General features: G+C 40.0%; 1 protein-coding gene across 8 annotated transcripts in view; it reads right to left on the bottom strand.

The window, feature by feature from the left end:
* LOC134351868 (trinucleotide repeat-containing gene 6A protein-like) overlaps positions 1-17270 on the bottom strand; it is a 181811-nt gene that overhangs the window by 16321 nt on the left and 148220 nt on the right. For 4 of the 8 annotated variants that reach the window (XM_063058702.1, XM_063058703.1, XM_063058700.1 and 1 more), the window contains 9 exons: positions 16047-16095; positions 14844-14986; positions 14098-14265; positions 9008-9145; positions 7211-7357; positions 6036-6107; positions 4152-4593; positions 3391-3540; positions 3010-3186 (listed from right to left, as the gene is read on the bottom strand). In XM_063058702.1, coding sequence (XP_062914772.1) covers positions 3010-3186; positions 3391-3540; positions 4152-4593; positions 6036-6107; positions 7211-7357; positions 9008-9145; positions 14098-14265; positions 14844-14986; positions 16047-16095 — 1486 coding nt within the window. The remainder of the gene's footprint in view (positions 1-3009; positions 3187-3390; positions 3541-4151; positions 4594-6035; positions 6108-7210; positions 7358-9007; positions 9146-14097; positions 14266-14843; positions 14987-16046; positions 16096-17270) is intronic. The other 4 variants (XM_063058708.1, XM_063058707.1, XM_063058706.1 and 1 more) reach the window with 3 other exon arrangements.

Below are 17270 nucleotides of genomic sequence, written 5' to 3'. Positions count from 1 at the left end.
CTTCTAATGAGCTAAATATTAGCACTTGAAACTAGGGTGTTATCACTACTTCAAAAGAATCACTACTGTACACCAAAGAAACATTGATGTACACTGGTGCATCAAAGAAAACCCTTATAAAGGTATGACAGGAAATCTCAGATTCTGTGAGCCCAGAAACTTTAGAAAAATAACAAAAACTATGGATCCCACACAATGAAGGGTATTGTAATAGTGCAGTCATTAAATTGCCAGATGAGCAAACCAGAGATCCAAGTTCAAATCCCACCATAGCATCAATAGAATTTAAATTCAACTATTAATTGGGAATTTGAAACAAAAGTCACAAGGACCAAGAAAACACAAGCTTCTTGTAAACTGATCTGGTTTTCTAACATCTTCAGGGGAGTAAATTTTATCTAGTTTGGTCTATATATAACTGTAGGCCTATAATGAGGAAATTTACTCATACTTTCTGTGAGGTGGCCTGGCATGCTAGGATAATTAGAAATGAGCAATAAATCCTGGCTTTGCCAATCATGACCATATCCTGAGGAATGAATAAGGTAAAACAAATACTTTTGAAGTCAAACTGGAAAAAAAAATGCTTTGCATTCCAAGCGAGTAGTGAGCAGATCAGGTTGGACCCAAATGAAACACATTGACAAATATCAAAATGCCACCCAACCTACTGGGATTACTCCATATTTTTCTTTATTCCAGACTGCCAGGAATTGTTTTTCTCTGCATTTAAATTCAAAACACGTTTTTACCTCTTTTCTACTTTCCTTCCATTTAAATCTTTTCCAGACAGATTAGCTGATGTTAACAAGCCTTCATCATGCTCTCTTAGCTATCACCAACTAAGTTATCCCTTTTCTACCAGCCTTCACCCAGTCACCTGATTTTACTGCCTCTCTCTTTTTGTGGCAACAAAAAAATCCCTGCTCTCTATCTTTTGCACTTGGCCAGGCATTCAATGTGCCAAAATGATAGGAAGTTTGCTCTGCTGTATATAGTTCTGTTATATAATCTAGCCGTGAAACATGAAAACATTAGGCAATATACCTCCTCTCTTCACCTTTTTCATGATAAAATGTGAAAACCTCATTCATCAGTTCATTACCGTTAAAAATATTACTAAATACCCTATAAAGAAGAGGCAAATTAAAATCCATTTGGAATTAAACATGATTTTTCACTTGAAGCTACATGCACAATTAAATATTAATGGGTTCAAACTGCAGGGCCAAGTTTCTGGTAGATATTTGATACTCCAGCTGAGTGCCACATCGAAGAAGAACAATGTCCATACATGCACAAAATGCAGTGCTATCATATGCCACAAGGTGTCCCTGTAATTAAACATACAGCACCGTGCAAAAATCTTAGGCACAAGTTAAAAAAATTATGCAAAGTGAAGATAATTTCAAAAATAATGAAATGAAGTTTCTAAATATAAAGAAAATACTATAAAGAGCAGTAAGCAGTATAAACTTAATTAAAATTAATACTTGGTGTGACCACCCTTTTGAGTTTAAAACAGCATCAATTAATTCTCTTAAGTACACTATTGTGCAGTTTTATAAGAAAATTGACTGGTTGGTTGTTCCAAGCATCTTGGAGAACTTGTAACAGTTCTTCTGAAGACTTTAGCTGTCTTGCTTGCTTCTGTCTCTCCCAGTCTGTAATTCCAGATGGCCTTGATGATGTTGAGATCAGGGCTCTGTGGAGGCCATACATCTGGGCAGAAGTCCTCGTTCTTGTTCTCACTGAAGATAGTTATTTATGACTTTGGTTGTATGTTTGGGGTCTTTGTCCTGCTGCAGAATGAAGTTGCCTCCCTGATGGTATTACATGATGAATGAGAAGCTGCTTTTACTTCTCAGGATTCCATTAATTCTGACCGGTTCACCAACGCAGCTCCAAACCTGCAGGGAACCTCCACTGTGCACTGTCAGCTGCAGTCAGGCATCCATGTTGTGCTTTCCAGCTCCAATCATAAGACAAACTGCCTCTTGTGTGAGTCAAAAATTTCAAGTTTTGACTCTTTAGTCAACAGCACTTGCTGCCATTGTTCAGCACCCCAATCCTTGTGTTTTTGTGCGTAGGTGATTCTTCGCTTTGTTTCCACATCGGAGGAATGGTTTCTGGCAGAAACTCTTACATGAAGACCACTTCTGAGAAGACCTCTCCAGACTGTAAAGGTTCTGGTGGTTTCTTTGAGTTCAAAGCTGATAGCAGTCCCTGACTTCTTTTGATTTAGAAGGGATGTCAGTTTGATCTATCTCTTGTCTGCCACACTCAGTTTCCATGGCTGACCACTGCATTTCAGGTCCTCAACCTTGCCTGTTTCTTTGCGCTTCTTCAGAAGAGTTTGGACAGCATATCTTTAAACTCTTATGTGCCGTGAAATTTCTGCTTTGGATAGACCTTGCTGATGCAGGACGACTACCTTGTGGCTTCATGTAGGAATTGACGACTTGAAGATTAAACTGTCACATCTGTCACACTCTCAACTTTTAGCTTGATTGTGCTTCGCTGAGTTTGATCCCTTCTACAATCGTTTCTGTTTCAATTAATCAGTTTAATTCATTCAACTCATTATGTCAGTGATCATTAGTGCCTACTTGTTATCTTTGTTTAATCATGCACTGGGCTAGATATCCACAAATTAATCAAGTTTTTATTTGAAAAGTGGTCTATTATTTAATATGTTACTTTAACAAAATACAAAAAAAAATTCTGTGTAACATTTAATCTTTTGGAAAATAAATGTTTGGAATTCTAAAATTTGCTCTTTTGTACTGACACACTAATGCAGAAAACAGAAAATAAACATCAAAACAAATTTATATAAAAAAAATCTAAGGTGCCTAAGACTTTCTCACAGTACTGTATCTTGAAAATTATTTCTGGAACATTTCAACACACTGCATCCTGAAACGGGGTCTAGGAATCGCAGAAGACTTCAGATTTTAAATTCTACACTTAAAAAATGTCTTCCATCTGACTAAATGCACATCTTACCTGGTGGCCAATTAACATTGCTAGAGAGCTTATCACTGGGTGATTTGGCACTTGGCCAGCCATCTCCAACAGATCCAGGAGGACTGGCCAGAGACTTCATGGAAATGTCAAAATGACCAAAAGGAGATTCTTCAAGCAACTTTCCAGAACAAATACTAAGACCACTTGAAGTAGCACCTAAGGGGAAAAATGCCAAGTTTTAGTTTACTGTAGGCCATTCAGAAAAGAATGACAGATAACTGCTTAATCTTTTATAAGTGACTTTACACAAGTGACAGCCTAGACACAAGATCCAACAGCCAAGAGACTCTTTCTGCTGGGCTACTTAAGTGACTAGGAACCTACTACTAATATCAGACCTAAAGGTCAATCACGCCTTACCATGTTTGCTGGAGTTTTGATCAAGAGAGGAATTAACAGGAAGGCTTTCCGGGGCAGTCCATTGCTTTAATCGAGACTGTTGGGTTTGTGGCTCTTTCAGGTTAACAATACTGCCAAAATCCAGGGGTACATTCAAGTTTGGATTCAAGCCTGAACAAGAAAGTTAATTCTGTATTAAAGCCACGAAGATGTAGATGTACAACTTTAAAATGGAACTTACACAGTGCAACATTTCAGACCTTGCAAGAAAACACACACATGGAATATGTTTTCCCTAAACGCACCAGCTTTCCAGTATTGCAACATAGGGTTGTCAGGCTACTCCACGCTGGAGAGCCACAGAGCAGAGATAGCCTTGTTGAATACTGACTTCATGGGTGGACTGTTGTCAATGGACTGTACTCTTATACAAATCCAGCAGTCTTTAATGGTCATTTACCCAGGTGCCATCCCACAACTAATTAGATATAGTTAAATCATTTCCAAAGCTTGCCTATGGAGGAAAGTAAACAAAACTTCACAGTTCAAACGAGAAAATCTGCAGATGCTGGAAATCCAAGCAACACACACAAAATGCTGGAAGACTCGGCAGGCCAGGCAGCACCTATGGAAAAAAGTACAGTTGACATTTCAGGCCGAGACCCTTCGGCAGGACTCAAAGTTGCCAGTTAAAGGGAAACACCTGCTCAAACTTGACAGAACACCATCAGTTTCCTTCTGGGTACATGTGGAGACTATAGGTTACACAAACAATTATTCACCTCTTGGCATAGATCTTTCTTGAGTGGTAAGCTTCCTCCCTGCATGCTGGTGGATGGGTGAGCTTGGCATGTGGCTATTTGCATTACTAAGTGGGGAGCTGAGGAGGCTGTGGTTAAGGTTGTTATCAGGTAGAAACATTTTGGGAATAGAACAGTTTAAAGGCACATGGGCAAGTTTAGCAGTTTCGGGCACCATGGAATCAGACCGCCTGTGATTGGGTTGACGAAACCCACCTAAAGGGTAGCTGCTGTATGAGTTGAGCGAAGGTGGCTCTTTTGTCTGCAGCTCGTGAGGGGTAGGGGGCATGAGATTCTCCGGGAAGGGCTTCATGGAGGGCTGATGCATTGGTTGCTGCTGTGATGAAGATTGCTGCTTCAGAAGGCTTGTATCCAGTTGACGGGGGTGTTGCAGCATCTGTTGCATGTTGAGTACACGAGCAGCCTGAATATACAGGGAAGAAAACAAATTTAACGTCGACAGTACATCTCAAAGCCACATTAACATTTAATGGGAATCTCTATTAAAAACAGTAATACATATGTTAAGATCCTCAAATCCACACAATGACCATTTGTCATTTCTGGTTCAAAAGAAATTTTTAATGCTGAAAAAACTTAATCTCACCTCTTTTTAACTAAAATGATGACGATTTGAGTGCTAATGGTAGGTGGTTAATTTAAGCCTGGATCATTAAATGCCACTGAAAAGATTTCTCTAGATGATGTAGTTAAGATTCCTTGTGCCACTATGCACATCAATAGTATCCATTATGATATGTCTTAGCACATACGGCAACAATTTTTGGGTGCCAACTTTGTACTTGTTCCATACTCACAATAGCACAGGATCAGGAGACACATCTCTCCTCCAATGGAAGTAATCCAGTTATCATTCCTCCAAAAGATGACCAATCCACCCATCTCATCAAAATAAGGGCAGTGCAGGTAATTAATCTTTCCCACACCCAAAATTAAAACATCAAGTCACAAAATGTAGGTTTGATTAGGTTATTTTAATGAGTAGCTGCTTTAGCGAAAGTTATATGTCGATTGTATAGTCAGTCATAGAGGATGGAAACAAACCATTTGAACATGTCCACACTGACCAGAGGGCACTCATCCATATTGATCCTACTTTCCATCATTTGGCTCATAACTTTCTCTACCTAGGTGACTTAAATGCACATCTTGATGGTTCTTAAATGCTGTCAGATGGTCTGCTCCCATCACTCTCTGAGTCAGGTATTCAGATACTCATCAATCTCCGGGCAGTAAAAGAGCCCCTCACGTACCCTCTAAATCTTTTCCTGCTTGCGATAAATCCACTTTCTCTAGTTTTAATATCTACCTTTGTGAAATAGTTTTCCGCAGTCTAGCCTATCTACACCCCTCATTTTATACACCTCAATCACACCTCAACTCCCTCTCTCCAGTGAAAACGGATCTTGCCTTTGTAAGTCTCTCAGACTTGAAACACTCCATTCCAGGAATCATCCTGGTGAATCGCCTCCCTAGCACTATTATATCCTTTTTATAATGTGGCGAAGAGAATTGCAGGCAGTACTCCTGCTGAGGATTAACTAGTTTTTATAAAGTTGGAGCATAACCTCCCAGTTCTTGAACTCAGTGCCCCGGACAATAAAGGACAACGTCTGTGTGCATTACTTACATGTGCTGTTTCTTTCAAGGACATTTGAACTCCTACACCAAAGTCCTTCTGCTACTCAATACTCCCGAAGACCAGACCATTTATGGTGCATGTCCTAGACTCACTGGCACTCCCAAATTACATCCTCTCACATTTAATTTGATTGGAATAAATCTGCCATTTATTAGCCCATTTCACCAAAACATACACACCTTCAAGGTTCACAATAATTTTACCTGCTCTTGAGACTGACGCATGGGTCCAGACATGTTCCTCTGGTTCTGTACCTTCTGTTGCTGTAGCAGTCGCTAATATTGAGAATGAACGTCAAAAATGTAAATTACTTTCAAGTAACAAACAGAGGAAGCCAAAATATTTTGACCTACTAGAAGATATTTAGGCAGTATTACACTGGAATGGTGTTTGTTATGAAGAGTATTTGGTGCCATCATTAAGGACTTCCTTGTTCAATGTGCGTCTAAGGCCAAGTAGTTATCATTGTGGTCGCTCTCATCCAAAGTCCTTACTTTGGTATCTATTTTGAAGAAAATATTTCAAGGATAACTCTGCACGGACAGTTGCATTAGGCTAAAGTACCTTTGTCTTTCCTTCAAGTGCTTTCCATGATGACTGCCACAAAGAATCTCAGCGTATCAAGGGTGAAGTAATAGCTGGTCTAAACAGTACTTTCTACGGTGGAGGGGAACAAGGATGCAGAAAGAAAAATCACACCTGTCTGACATGTATCAACGCTTGTGTGTCACCTTTTCTAAGGCAGATTGAATAAAGGTACACTATTGGACATTTTTTTTTCCTAACTGCATCTTATCTTCCTGATATTTTCTTTAGGGAATGGAAGCAAAAATATTGGAAGGACTGGTAGGACACAAAGTTATTTTCTGTAGAAATATACAGAATATTCAAATTAGATACAACTCTGCACTAAGGATCTGAAATCAGCTTTTGATAGGTAGCTTTTTATCTATTGACAATACATTCCACTGAATGTTTCAGGTACATACAGGACACATCAGGTACTTGCATTTTACTTCGTCCTTAAATCCTGCTGCACAGACAGCTGCCTTACAACTTTTAGAAGGCAATGCGGATGATACTGCAGTGAGGTTACTCTGACAGACACCTGATACCATGAGGAAAGTGTCCAACAGTAATCACTGAAAGTGATGAGGCTGAACCAATCAGGACACAGACAGACTGCAGCTTCCCACTACCAATTCAAACGAAATTAAGCTAACTCAACACAGATCAAGGATTGAACCTAAAATCTTCAGGATATAAAAATAATGTGTTAATCTAGGATTACCTTAATTTAGGGGTTGGATTTGCTACCTTACCTATCAACAGTTTCTATAAAAATGTATGTATTCAAAGCAAATAAATTGGTACCTACCTGTAATTGGGAGATCTGTGAAAGTTGAGACAGCTGGTTCAACTGGGAGAGCTGGTTCAGCATGGCCACCTGCTGGGGGCCAAAGTTCAATAGTGCAGTATTTAGGCTCCCATTGGCTGTTGCATACTTCAGTAATGATGCTGGAACCTTTTAGAAGAGAAGATACTTAAAAAAAAGCATTGCAAGGATTTATTCTGACTAATATTTGATTGGATCTAGCTTTACTTTCTATTTTAGTGGCTTATAGAAGAGCTACTGGAAAGCTCACAATACTTAAGACAATTGGAACATCCAAGGTTCAGAGATCAATAGATTTTAAATGCTATTTTGAACCCCACAATTCCCCATTTGCACCTTTCCCTATACCCATCAAGCTTGTAGGTGTGCTAAAGTGACTTGTATCCACCACCCCAGGCACCATAAAGATATTGTGATGCTACTAGATGGTCATTCTTGGGCATCAACCTGCATGTATCTTGCATATTGGTGTACCAATACCTTAGAAGAGGCTAAGATAGCATAGCAACTCCTAAAATGATGATCAAAAATCCATATGCTCTTTAATTTACTTTGTATTATTACAGTATGTACTTAAGAAAATTTTGATGACAACATAGAATATAGAAAATTCAGCAGTCCAAAACATGCAAAGGGTCCGGTTGTTCGACTCTTAATGCCACTAATGGAGCTAATGGAAGGGTAAGACGAAGGAACACATACCAATCCTCACAGAAGGATCAGAAGTGAGAGAGTGAGCAGTTTCAAGTTCCTGGGTGTCAATATCTCTGAGGATCTAACCTGGGCCCAACATATCAATGTAGTTATAAAGGCAGCAAGACAGTGGCTATACTTCATTAGGAGTTTGAAGAGATTTGGCATGTCAACAAATACACACAACTACTACTATAAGTAGTACCATGGAGAGCATTCTGTCAGGCTGCATCACTGTCTAGTGTGGTGGTGGGGGGGGGGTGGGGGGAGGCTACTGCACAGGACCAAAAGGAGCCTCAGAGGGTTGTAGATTTAGTCAGCTCCATCTTGGGTACTAGCCTACAAAGTACCCAGGACATCTTCAGGGAGTGGTGTCTCAGAAAGGCAGCGTCCATTATTAAGGACCTCTAGCACCCAGGGCATGCCCTTTTCTCACTGTTACCATCAGGAAGGAGGTACAGAAGCCTGAAGGCACACACTCAGCGATTCAGGAACAGCTTCTTGCCCTCTGCCATCCGATTCCTAAATGGACATTGAACCTTTGGACACTACTTCACTTTTTTAATATACAGTATTTCTGTTTTTTGCACTTTTTTATCTATTCAATATACGTAATTGATTTATTTGTTTACTTATATTTTTATTTTATTTTTTCCCTCTTCTTGATTATGTATTGCACTGAAATGCTGCTGCTAAGTTAACAAATTTCACGTCACATGTTGGTGATAATAAACCTGATTCTGATTCTAATTAGTTTGGGAAGCTTGAATTAATAAAGTTCAGCACTACCATATCATTAAAATTCTTGAATTGGCTAATATAAATAAATGAGTTAGCATATTCCTCAGTTACTTAAACATGTCCCCTCCTTTACAAACCCACTCTTCTTTCTTAATTTAAAACATCTTGCAGTACAAAACAATCCATCTTCATTGTAACAAGGAACATAACCAATTAAGGACATTTGTTTGCCAGACCAAGCAGCAATTACAAAAGTTGGCACAGCCAAACATTTGGTTCTGATTAACTCGCAGAACAAGAGGTTAAAAAAATGAAAACAGAAGAGAATACACTAATCTTATGTACCTGAGGGGATAATAATGAAGGAGGCACTTGAGCGCGAAGATTAGGCTGAGATGAGTTAAGAGGTTGTGCTGGAGGCTGTTGCATGCCCCTGGCTTGTGCTGCTGCATTGCTGCCGCCAAATATGTTAGGATTGCCATTCTGAAATCAAGAGCATAAGTGGTATCAAAGTACAGATCGTAAATTTTGCAAACACCCCCACCTTAACAGGACAAAGGCTCCTAGACAACCAGATTGGGAAGAGACAAGAGATAACAATACATTGAATGATGGACATCAGTGGGTTGTGCTAACACTTCCGATGCTAGCAATTCTCTGCCTGGTTTCATTCCAAATTTCTGTTTCCCTACTGTCAACACCCCTTCTTTAAGTTTCTACTTGCGACTGCTTTTTCAAATATCCACCAATTTCTTCTGTTTCTGCAATGATTACAAATGTAAAATTCATTAAGTTCCTGTCAAACAAAATGTGATTTTGGAAGGCAGGGACCAAATGCATGGGGTAAAAGATAAAATTTATAACAAGAAGAAAAAACTACTCCACCATGACTACAAAAAAATGAAAGCCACTCACTCATCCTGCTAGACAGGTCAGATCATTGTACAAGGATTGCTTATTACCTCAGATAGAGGTGCGCTCAACCAGCTGGTCATCAGTTTGTGAAATATTCTATGGAAAACACTAATTAGGATCTGCACTGTTTAATAACGTATAGCACAAGCTGCAAAAAACATCCTTAAATGATCTATACCATAGTAAATCTGAGACCATTTTTAGTTGGATACTTTGAATAATAAATGTTAAACGATACACAGAAAGAGACAGTAAAGGTGTTAAGAATGATGTTCTTTCAGTCAGCAGACATAACAGGAATGTGAAGATGTTCTTTCAGTCCAGATGAAGGGTCTCAATCCAAAATGTTGACTGTCCATTTCCCTCTACAGATGCTTCCTGACCATGTGAGTTCCTCCAACAATGATTAGGAGCTTAGATTCAAAACCTGAACATACGGAGCCATTGCCTGCATACTGCAAATTTTTGTGTGAGGTTGACTAGGTTCTGGATAAAACATTTCTCTGACCTACAGATTAGCTATACTACAAAGTGAAGCTTGCTGGAGATTCAGTGGTGTGTTCCCTCTCAAGTGCTCGGGTGAAGGATGTCTCAGAATGGCTACAGAACACTCAAGGGGTAAGCAGCCAGAAGTCATACCTTGGCACCAATGGCATAGGTGGAAAGGGGAAAGAGGTCCTGTACAGTGAGCAAAGGGAGTTAGGAAAGGGACCGAAAAGCAAAATCTCAAAGATAGTAATCTCTAGATTACTACTGATGTCATGTACTAGTCACAGCAAGAACAGAAATATAGGACAGATGATCGAACTGGTGAAGGGGGAGCAGGGTTTCAGGGTCTTAACAGAGGGACAGATTGCAACTTAATGGGAAGGTGGGAAGGGATCCTGCCTGGGAGAGTTGGTAGGCTTAAGCTAGTTTGACAGGGCGACAGGAACAAAAGCACCAGGCCAGAAAGTGGAAGAATTGAGAAGAAGGTAGATGTCATGACCAGGAAGAACAGACACAATGAGACAGATGTGTTGAAGTATGTGTATTTTAATGCCAAGAGTATTATGGATGAGAGTGATGAACTTAAGAGCATGGATCAGTAGATGGAACTATGACAGTGTGGCTATAACAAACTTGCCTGAAAGAGGGAAAGGACTGGATGCTTAATGTTCCTGGCTTTTGATATTTTAGAAAAGATAAGAGGAGGAGTTAAAGGGTGGAGGCCATGAGTTGTGTTATTAATCAGGGAGAATATCACAGCTGCACCCAGAGGGAACATATTGGCGGCCACATCCACTGAGTCTACATGGGTAGACCTCAAAAATATGAAAGATGTTATCACACTGTTGGGATAATACTACATGCCACACAACAGCCACCAGGCCATTGAGAACAGATAGGCAGGCAGATTAGGGAAAGATGTAAAAACCGTTGTTGGAGTGGATGACTGTAACTTCCATAATACACCGAGCTCTCCTTAGTACTAAAGGTTTATAGGAATGGAATTTATTAGGTCAAACAAGAGGGGTCATGCTCGACCACGTGTGGATAAAGAGTCTGGCCAGGTGACTGACTTTCTGGTGGGAGAGCAGGAACTAGGGAGAAGTGATTGTGAGTAGCTGTTTTTGGGCAAGCCCACATCTGACACTTGGAGGATGCTTAAAAACCAACTGCACAGAGTTCAGGACAGATATGTTCTAATACGAAGATGACACAGTAGAGGAATCTTAGATGTCAACAGTGATGAATTTAGTCAAGAACAAAAAGGAAATGTGTGTAAGATTTAGGAAGCTAAAATAAAACACTATCTTTGAGGATTACAAAGAGACAAGAAAAGAACTAAAGGGAATTAGGAAAGCCAGGAGAGGCCATGAAGTCCTTTGAAAGCAGGATTCCCAAAGCATTCTATACATAAATCAAGAACAAGAGGATAATTATGGAGCAGGTGGGATCACTCAAGGATAAAGGAAGGATCATGTGCTTGGACAATGTGCTGAGGTCCAAAATGAGTACTTTGCATCAGTAATTACCAAGGAGAAGGATGTGAAGGTTAGGAAGATCAGTCTAAAGCATGCTAATTTGCTCAGGCATTTGAGATAAGTAAAGAGATAGTGTTAAAGAACATGATGGTGGGCAAGTCCAGAGGGCCTGATGGGATATACCCCAGGTACATGAAAGAGACAACAGGTAAGGTTGCCAGGGTCTTGACCAATATCTTCATGTCCACTCCAGCCAAAGACAAGGTCCCAGAGGACTGGCAAGTAGCTAATGTTGCTCCATGATTCAAGACGGGAAATAGGGATAATCGGGAAACTAATAGAACGCCATGTCTCACATCAGTGGTAGGGAAATTACTGGAAAAGCTTCTTAGGAATAGGATACATGATCATTTGAAAGACCTTAATTAGGGATATTTAGCATGACTTTGTGAAGGGAAAGTCGATTAAATTGATTGACTTCTTTGAGGAGATGATGACAGTAGAACTGTAGACGTTGTCTGCATGGATTTTACTAAGGCGTTAAACAAGGTCCCTCATGAGGAGCTCATCCACAAGATTAGGATGCAAGGGATCCACAACGAAGTGGCCACTTGGATTCACAATTGGCTTGCCCAATGAAGACAGAGGGTAATGATCGATGGGAATTATTCTGACTAGATGTCTGTGACAAGTGGTGTTCCATAGGGATTATACTGGGACCTCTGTCTGGATGACTATGTAGATGGAGTGTTAGTAAGTTTGTATGATACGAAGATTGGTGGTGTTGTAGTATACAAGATTGGCAAAAGATACAGCAGGATATTGATCAGTTGCAGATATGAGCAGAGAAATGGCAGATGGAGCTTAACTTGGTCAGATGTGAAGTGTTGTGTTTTGGAAGAACAAATGAAACAGTTTAATACATTGTTAATGAAAAGACCCTTAACAGTATTGATGTGCTGAGGGATCTTGATTTCCAAGTCCATAGGTCTCTGAATCTGGCTCTACACAGGTTGATTAGGGTAGTAAAGGAGGTATGCTGGCATGCTTGCCTTTATTAATTGAAGATTTGAGTTCAAGAGTCAGGAAACTTTATAAAACTTTAATTAGGCCACACAGAGGGTATTGCATTCATTTCTGGTTGCCTCAGTATAGGAAGGATGTCGAGGTTTTGGAGTGGATGCAGAAGGGGTTTATGAGGATGTTGCCTGGATTAGGAATACATTCGGATGTAATGCTGAGGCTTTGTAAGGGATTGGTCAGACCACACTTTAGAGTATTCTGAGTAGTTTTGGGCCCCTTATCTAAGAAAGGATGTACTGGTGTTGGAGAGGTCCATAGGAGGCTCATGAGAATAATCCTGAGAATGACAAGATTAATGTATGAGGAGGATTTGATAGTTCTGGGGCTGTTCTCGCTGGAGTTTAGAAGAACTAAGGGGGGGATTCTCATAGAAACCTATTGAATATTATAAGTTCTAGATAGCATGGACGTGGAGAGGACGTTTCCTTTGGTGGGGCGGGGGGGGGAGAGAGGTCCAGTTCTAGAGGACACAGCCTCAAATAGGATGTCCCTTTAGAACAAGATAAGGGGGAATTTCTTTAGCCAGAGGATGGAGAATCTTTGGAATTTGTGAGGGCAAGGTCAGTGGGTACATTTAAAGAGGAAGTTGATAGGTTCTTGATTAGTAAGGCTGTCAAAGATTACAGAGAGAAGGCAAGAGAATGGGGTGAGAGGGGTACTAAGCCAGCCATGATGGAGTGGTGGAGCAGACTCGATGGGCCAAATGGCCTAATTCTGCTCCTTCATCTTATAGCCTATTAGAGGGTATGTGCAAAAAGGAGTTTTTACCGGACTGGTTAAGGCTGAGCAGAGAGCTGATAGATAGCCAGCATCTTTTCCCAGGGTTGAAATATCTAAAAGCAGAGGGCATGCAGTTAAGTTGAAGTTCATAGGAAATATGCAGTGCATTTTTTTAAAAATCCGGAGTGGTGGGTGATTGGAAGTCACTGCCTGGGGTGATAATGGAGGCAAATGCGATAAAGGTGTTCAAGAGGTTCTCAGATAGGCACATGACTGTGCACAAAATGGAAGGATACGGATATTAACTATGAAGGAGGAATCCATTTAGTCAGGTATTTGACGAAATGTAATTAGACTGGCACAGCATTGTCGTCTGAAGGGCCTGTTCATGTGCTGTACTATGTTCTATGAGGCAGTGAAGAAAACTAAGAGAGTTGGTGTGCATTGGGAATGAATTAGTGGTAAGCTTATTTGTTAAATCTCTAACTCAAAATGGGTCAAACCAACGTCCTTTGTGCTATAGTTAATTCTTAGTCTTATAATCTCCATTCGGTCAATAAGGAAATTGCAAAACAGAGCTGAGTTTACTAGAACCTGCAAGCTTAAGCAACATCCCTATCCATGGAGTTTTTTTCAAAAAGTAGGGAAAATAAGTGAGATATGATGGAAAGGGACAAGAGAAACAATAAAGTAAATATGAGTAGTGCAAAAGTTCACTTCCTGCACATGGAAGGTTGTGAACTGACTCACCTGTCTAACAGAATTCAAGTTTTGCATGCCCAGACCCACTGAGCCAAGAGCCTGATTAGGTAGTGCACAGTTTGAAGGGGGAAGCTTCATGGTTGGTGCAGAGATGTACGTTAGGTTTTGGGGCTCTTCTGCTATAATGCCATCTTGATTGGACAAAGACAGAGACAACTGGGCAAGGGGAAGTAGGGTTGGAAAAGGCAAACATGGAAAGCCGATCAGCAGCAGAAAGGTAGGACATGGCAGAAACAAGAGAAAAGACGAAGGATTAGTATCGATTTGAGATGCAAAGACAGATTTAAAAGGATGGCTACTGACAAATGGGTCTCAATAACAAACAAACAAATTGCATTACAAAGGCTGCTTACTACATAAAACAAAGACATCTGAAACCACAATGAAAAAAATTTGGTTAGCAGCTAATGATAGTAATCCTCAGAAAACATTAACAATACTGCTCATGTACAAAATCTACTTTCGACTCCCAGTGATTCAAACCTTTTTATGAATAAGTGCACATCTTAAAGGATTGGTGTTTAACTCCAGTTCACAATTTTCCAAAAGCTTCTAATTTACACTGGGGTTTTGTCCAGATTGGAACCCTGACAATCATGGTGGTCAGGGGCCAGAATCAATTCAGTTTCTCATCTCTCACTTGTACCAACCGCTTTCAAAGGTGATTGATTTTTTAAAAAATACACTCACCAATTCACCTGTCCCTATCACATGGCCACAGAGAAAATACTAACCTTATCATAATAAGGATTGCGTTCCATGGAAGACTCTTTGGAAATCTGAGGACGAGAAGTATGTCCTTTCCCTAAAATGCCACTATATTCTCCAATATTCATTCCGTGCTTATCCATCTCCATTCTCTTATCTCTTAACATACCTGGAGAGGAGAAAGCAGCAGCAAGATGATGTAGATTTGGCCATGACTGTTTAATTGACATTAGGAAACAAAGAGTAAATTCAGATTTGAAAAATACATCTTTTGATTAAGGTGGCAAATAAGGCATATAGCAGATAAGGTGATGAAGGAAGAATTAAGTAGTTAAGATGATATAGAAGGATGCTGGCCTTCATTATTTGGAATTTAGAACTAAACAGAATGAAGGTTATGGTATGACTTTATAATACGTTGGTTAGGCCGCAGCAAGAGAACTGTGTACAGTTCCGGTTGTCACATTACAGTTGTAGCTTATCAGATAATTGTGAGAACGTGGTGAGTGCTCACGCAGCCAATCGTGGGGTGGGTCGACTGGGCCTATTCTGTATAGGCTTTTGAGTGCACACGTCTTTTGACACGGTGCGACTGGTTTGTAGTTCCCACACTGTAACTTGTACAGTGTATATTGTCACTAACATGACTTAGTAAAAATGTTTAATCATACTACTCTATTGTAGTTCTTGCTTCATGCAATATGTAATAATAGGAAGGAAATAACTCTATTACACATGAGGAAGTTCAAAGGGGTTGACCAGCAAATAGCCAGTTTGAAATTTTTCAGTTATGAAAAAAAGACTGGATAGGCTAGGCTTGTTTTCCTTGGACAGGAGGCTGAGGGGGATCCTGATAGTGATCTATAAAATTATGAAGCACGCAGATAGGGAGAATAGTGAGAAATCTTTTCAGAAACATCTGTAACCAGGTTAAATAAGTTTGAGGCAGAAAGGGGTGAGAAAGGATTTGAGGAAATTCTGTTTTCCACGTGAGGGTGGTTGCAATCTGATAGAGAAAGTGATCAATCTAGGTACTCTCAGAACATTTAAAAAGTATCTCAACATAACACTTGAACCACCAAGGCATAGAGGCTATGGAGGAAGTAATGGTAAATAGGATTAGTATAGACGAGTACTACATAGCTGCCTGGAGGCAGTGGTCAATGGACCTGTTTATGAGCTGTATGGATCTATGGTACAAACTTTAGTTTAATGCTGTAACAACTTACCAACAGGTATGTCCATCTTATTGCTCTTTGTATCTTCAGTAGATTCCCTCTGTAACATGCAGAAATCACCTTAACTATTCAGAATTTATTGGAAATATTGGTAACGGCTTCAGGAGAAAATTTCATCCTTGGAGCAGTGATGTTCTGCTCTCAGGATCTGGTACAGAGTTCTAAGAGTAAGTTACTTTCAATGCTATTATGCCAAGAAGTTGAATGGGAGCTAAATGGATACTAATGACAGAAAAGTTGGTCTTGGTGGGATCTGATGAGCTTGTTATATGAACGCATGGCATTGTTAAAGAGCACTGAAACACCTCATTCACAGCATTTATACAAATGCATTGGGTTACTGAAGAACATTCAACCATCTCATTCTAATACATTTAAAGCGGTGTAGTATTCCCGAATCCCAGGTAAAGGGCACAGTTCCTCAACGAAAAAGCTGGAGAAAGTGGAGCACAGAAAGCAACAATGATAATTAACACTCAATTTTGCACCAGTAAGCAGGTGCCAGCAGGCTCTTCAATCTTACCTTTTTCACAAAGCACTCTGAATGGAGATGAGAGTCTAAAATATGAGTAAAATCCATCATAGCCCAGCATTTTGACCACTTTTCTGAGATGGACAAGGTCATGACCCCAGAAAAGAATGGGCATTGGTCTAATTCAAATTCCTTACAACCATTTTCTCTTTAAGGGTAAAAATAATATACTGGAAACTATCTGGCCAATACTGGTCTTGCTGAAAGGTTCAAACCATAGTTCAGGTCTCTCTTCCACCTACTAGAGATATTCATCAAGAGCAATGTGTACGCAGGACCCTCAGCATTGCCAATGATCCCTCCCCTCCTTCCAGCAATCTCTTTGACCCCCGTACCAGATACCATAGCATCAGGACAAGAAATATTGGGATGGAAAACAGCACCCTCCCCCCAAGCATTAGACTCCCGAGCTTCCCTGTCACCACACACTGTATGAATCTCATCGTATGGTCTCATCACGCCAGAAGTATCAGTAGCCTTATACCCTTTACTTTTTAACTTGTATCATATATGCACCTAATTATTTGTTAATTTATTTGTGGTAATATTACTTTATGTGTTATGTATATGAGTTATGTGTTGTGCACCTTGGTCTAGAGGAACTTTTTTTGTTTGGCAGTATACATATGTACAGTTGAATGACAATAAACTGAACTTGAAAGGAAGGGGGGCAGGAGGAAATG

The sequence above is a fragment of the Mobula hypostoma genome, chromosome 9, assembly GCF_963921235.1.
Source record: "Mobula hypostoma chromosome 9, sMobHyp1.1, whole genome shotgun sequence".
Classification (NCBI taxonomy): Eukaryota; Metazoa; Chordata; class Chondrichthyes; order Myliobatiformes; family Myliobatidae; genus Mobula; species Mobula hypostoma.
The sequence above is the reverse complement of the archived record's forward strand: the minus strand, read 5'-3'. Positions and strand labels throughout refer to the sequence as shown.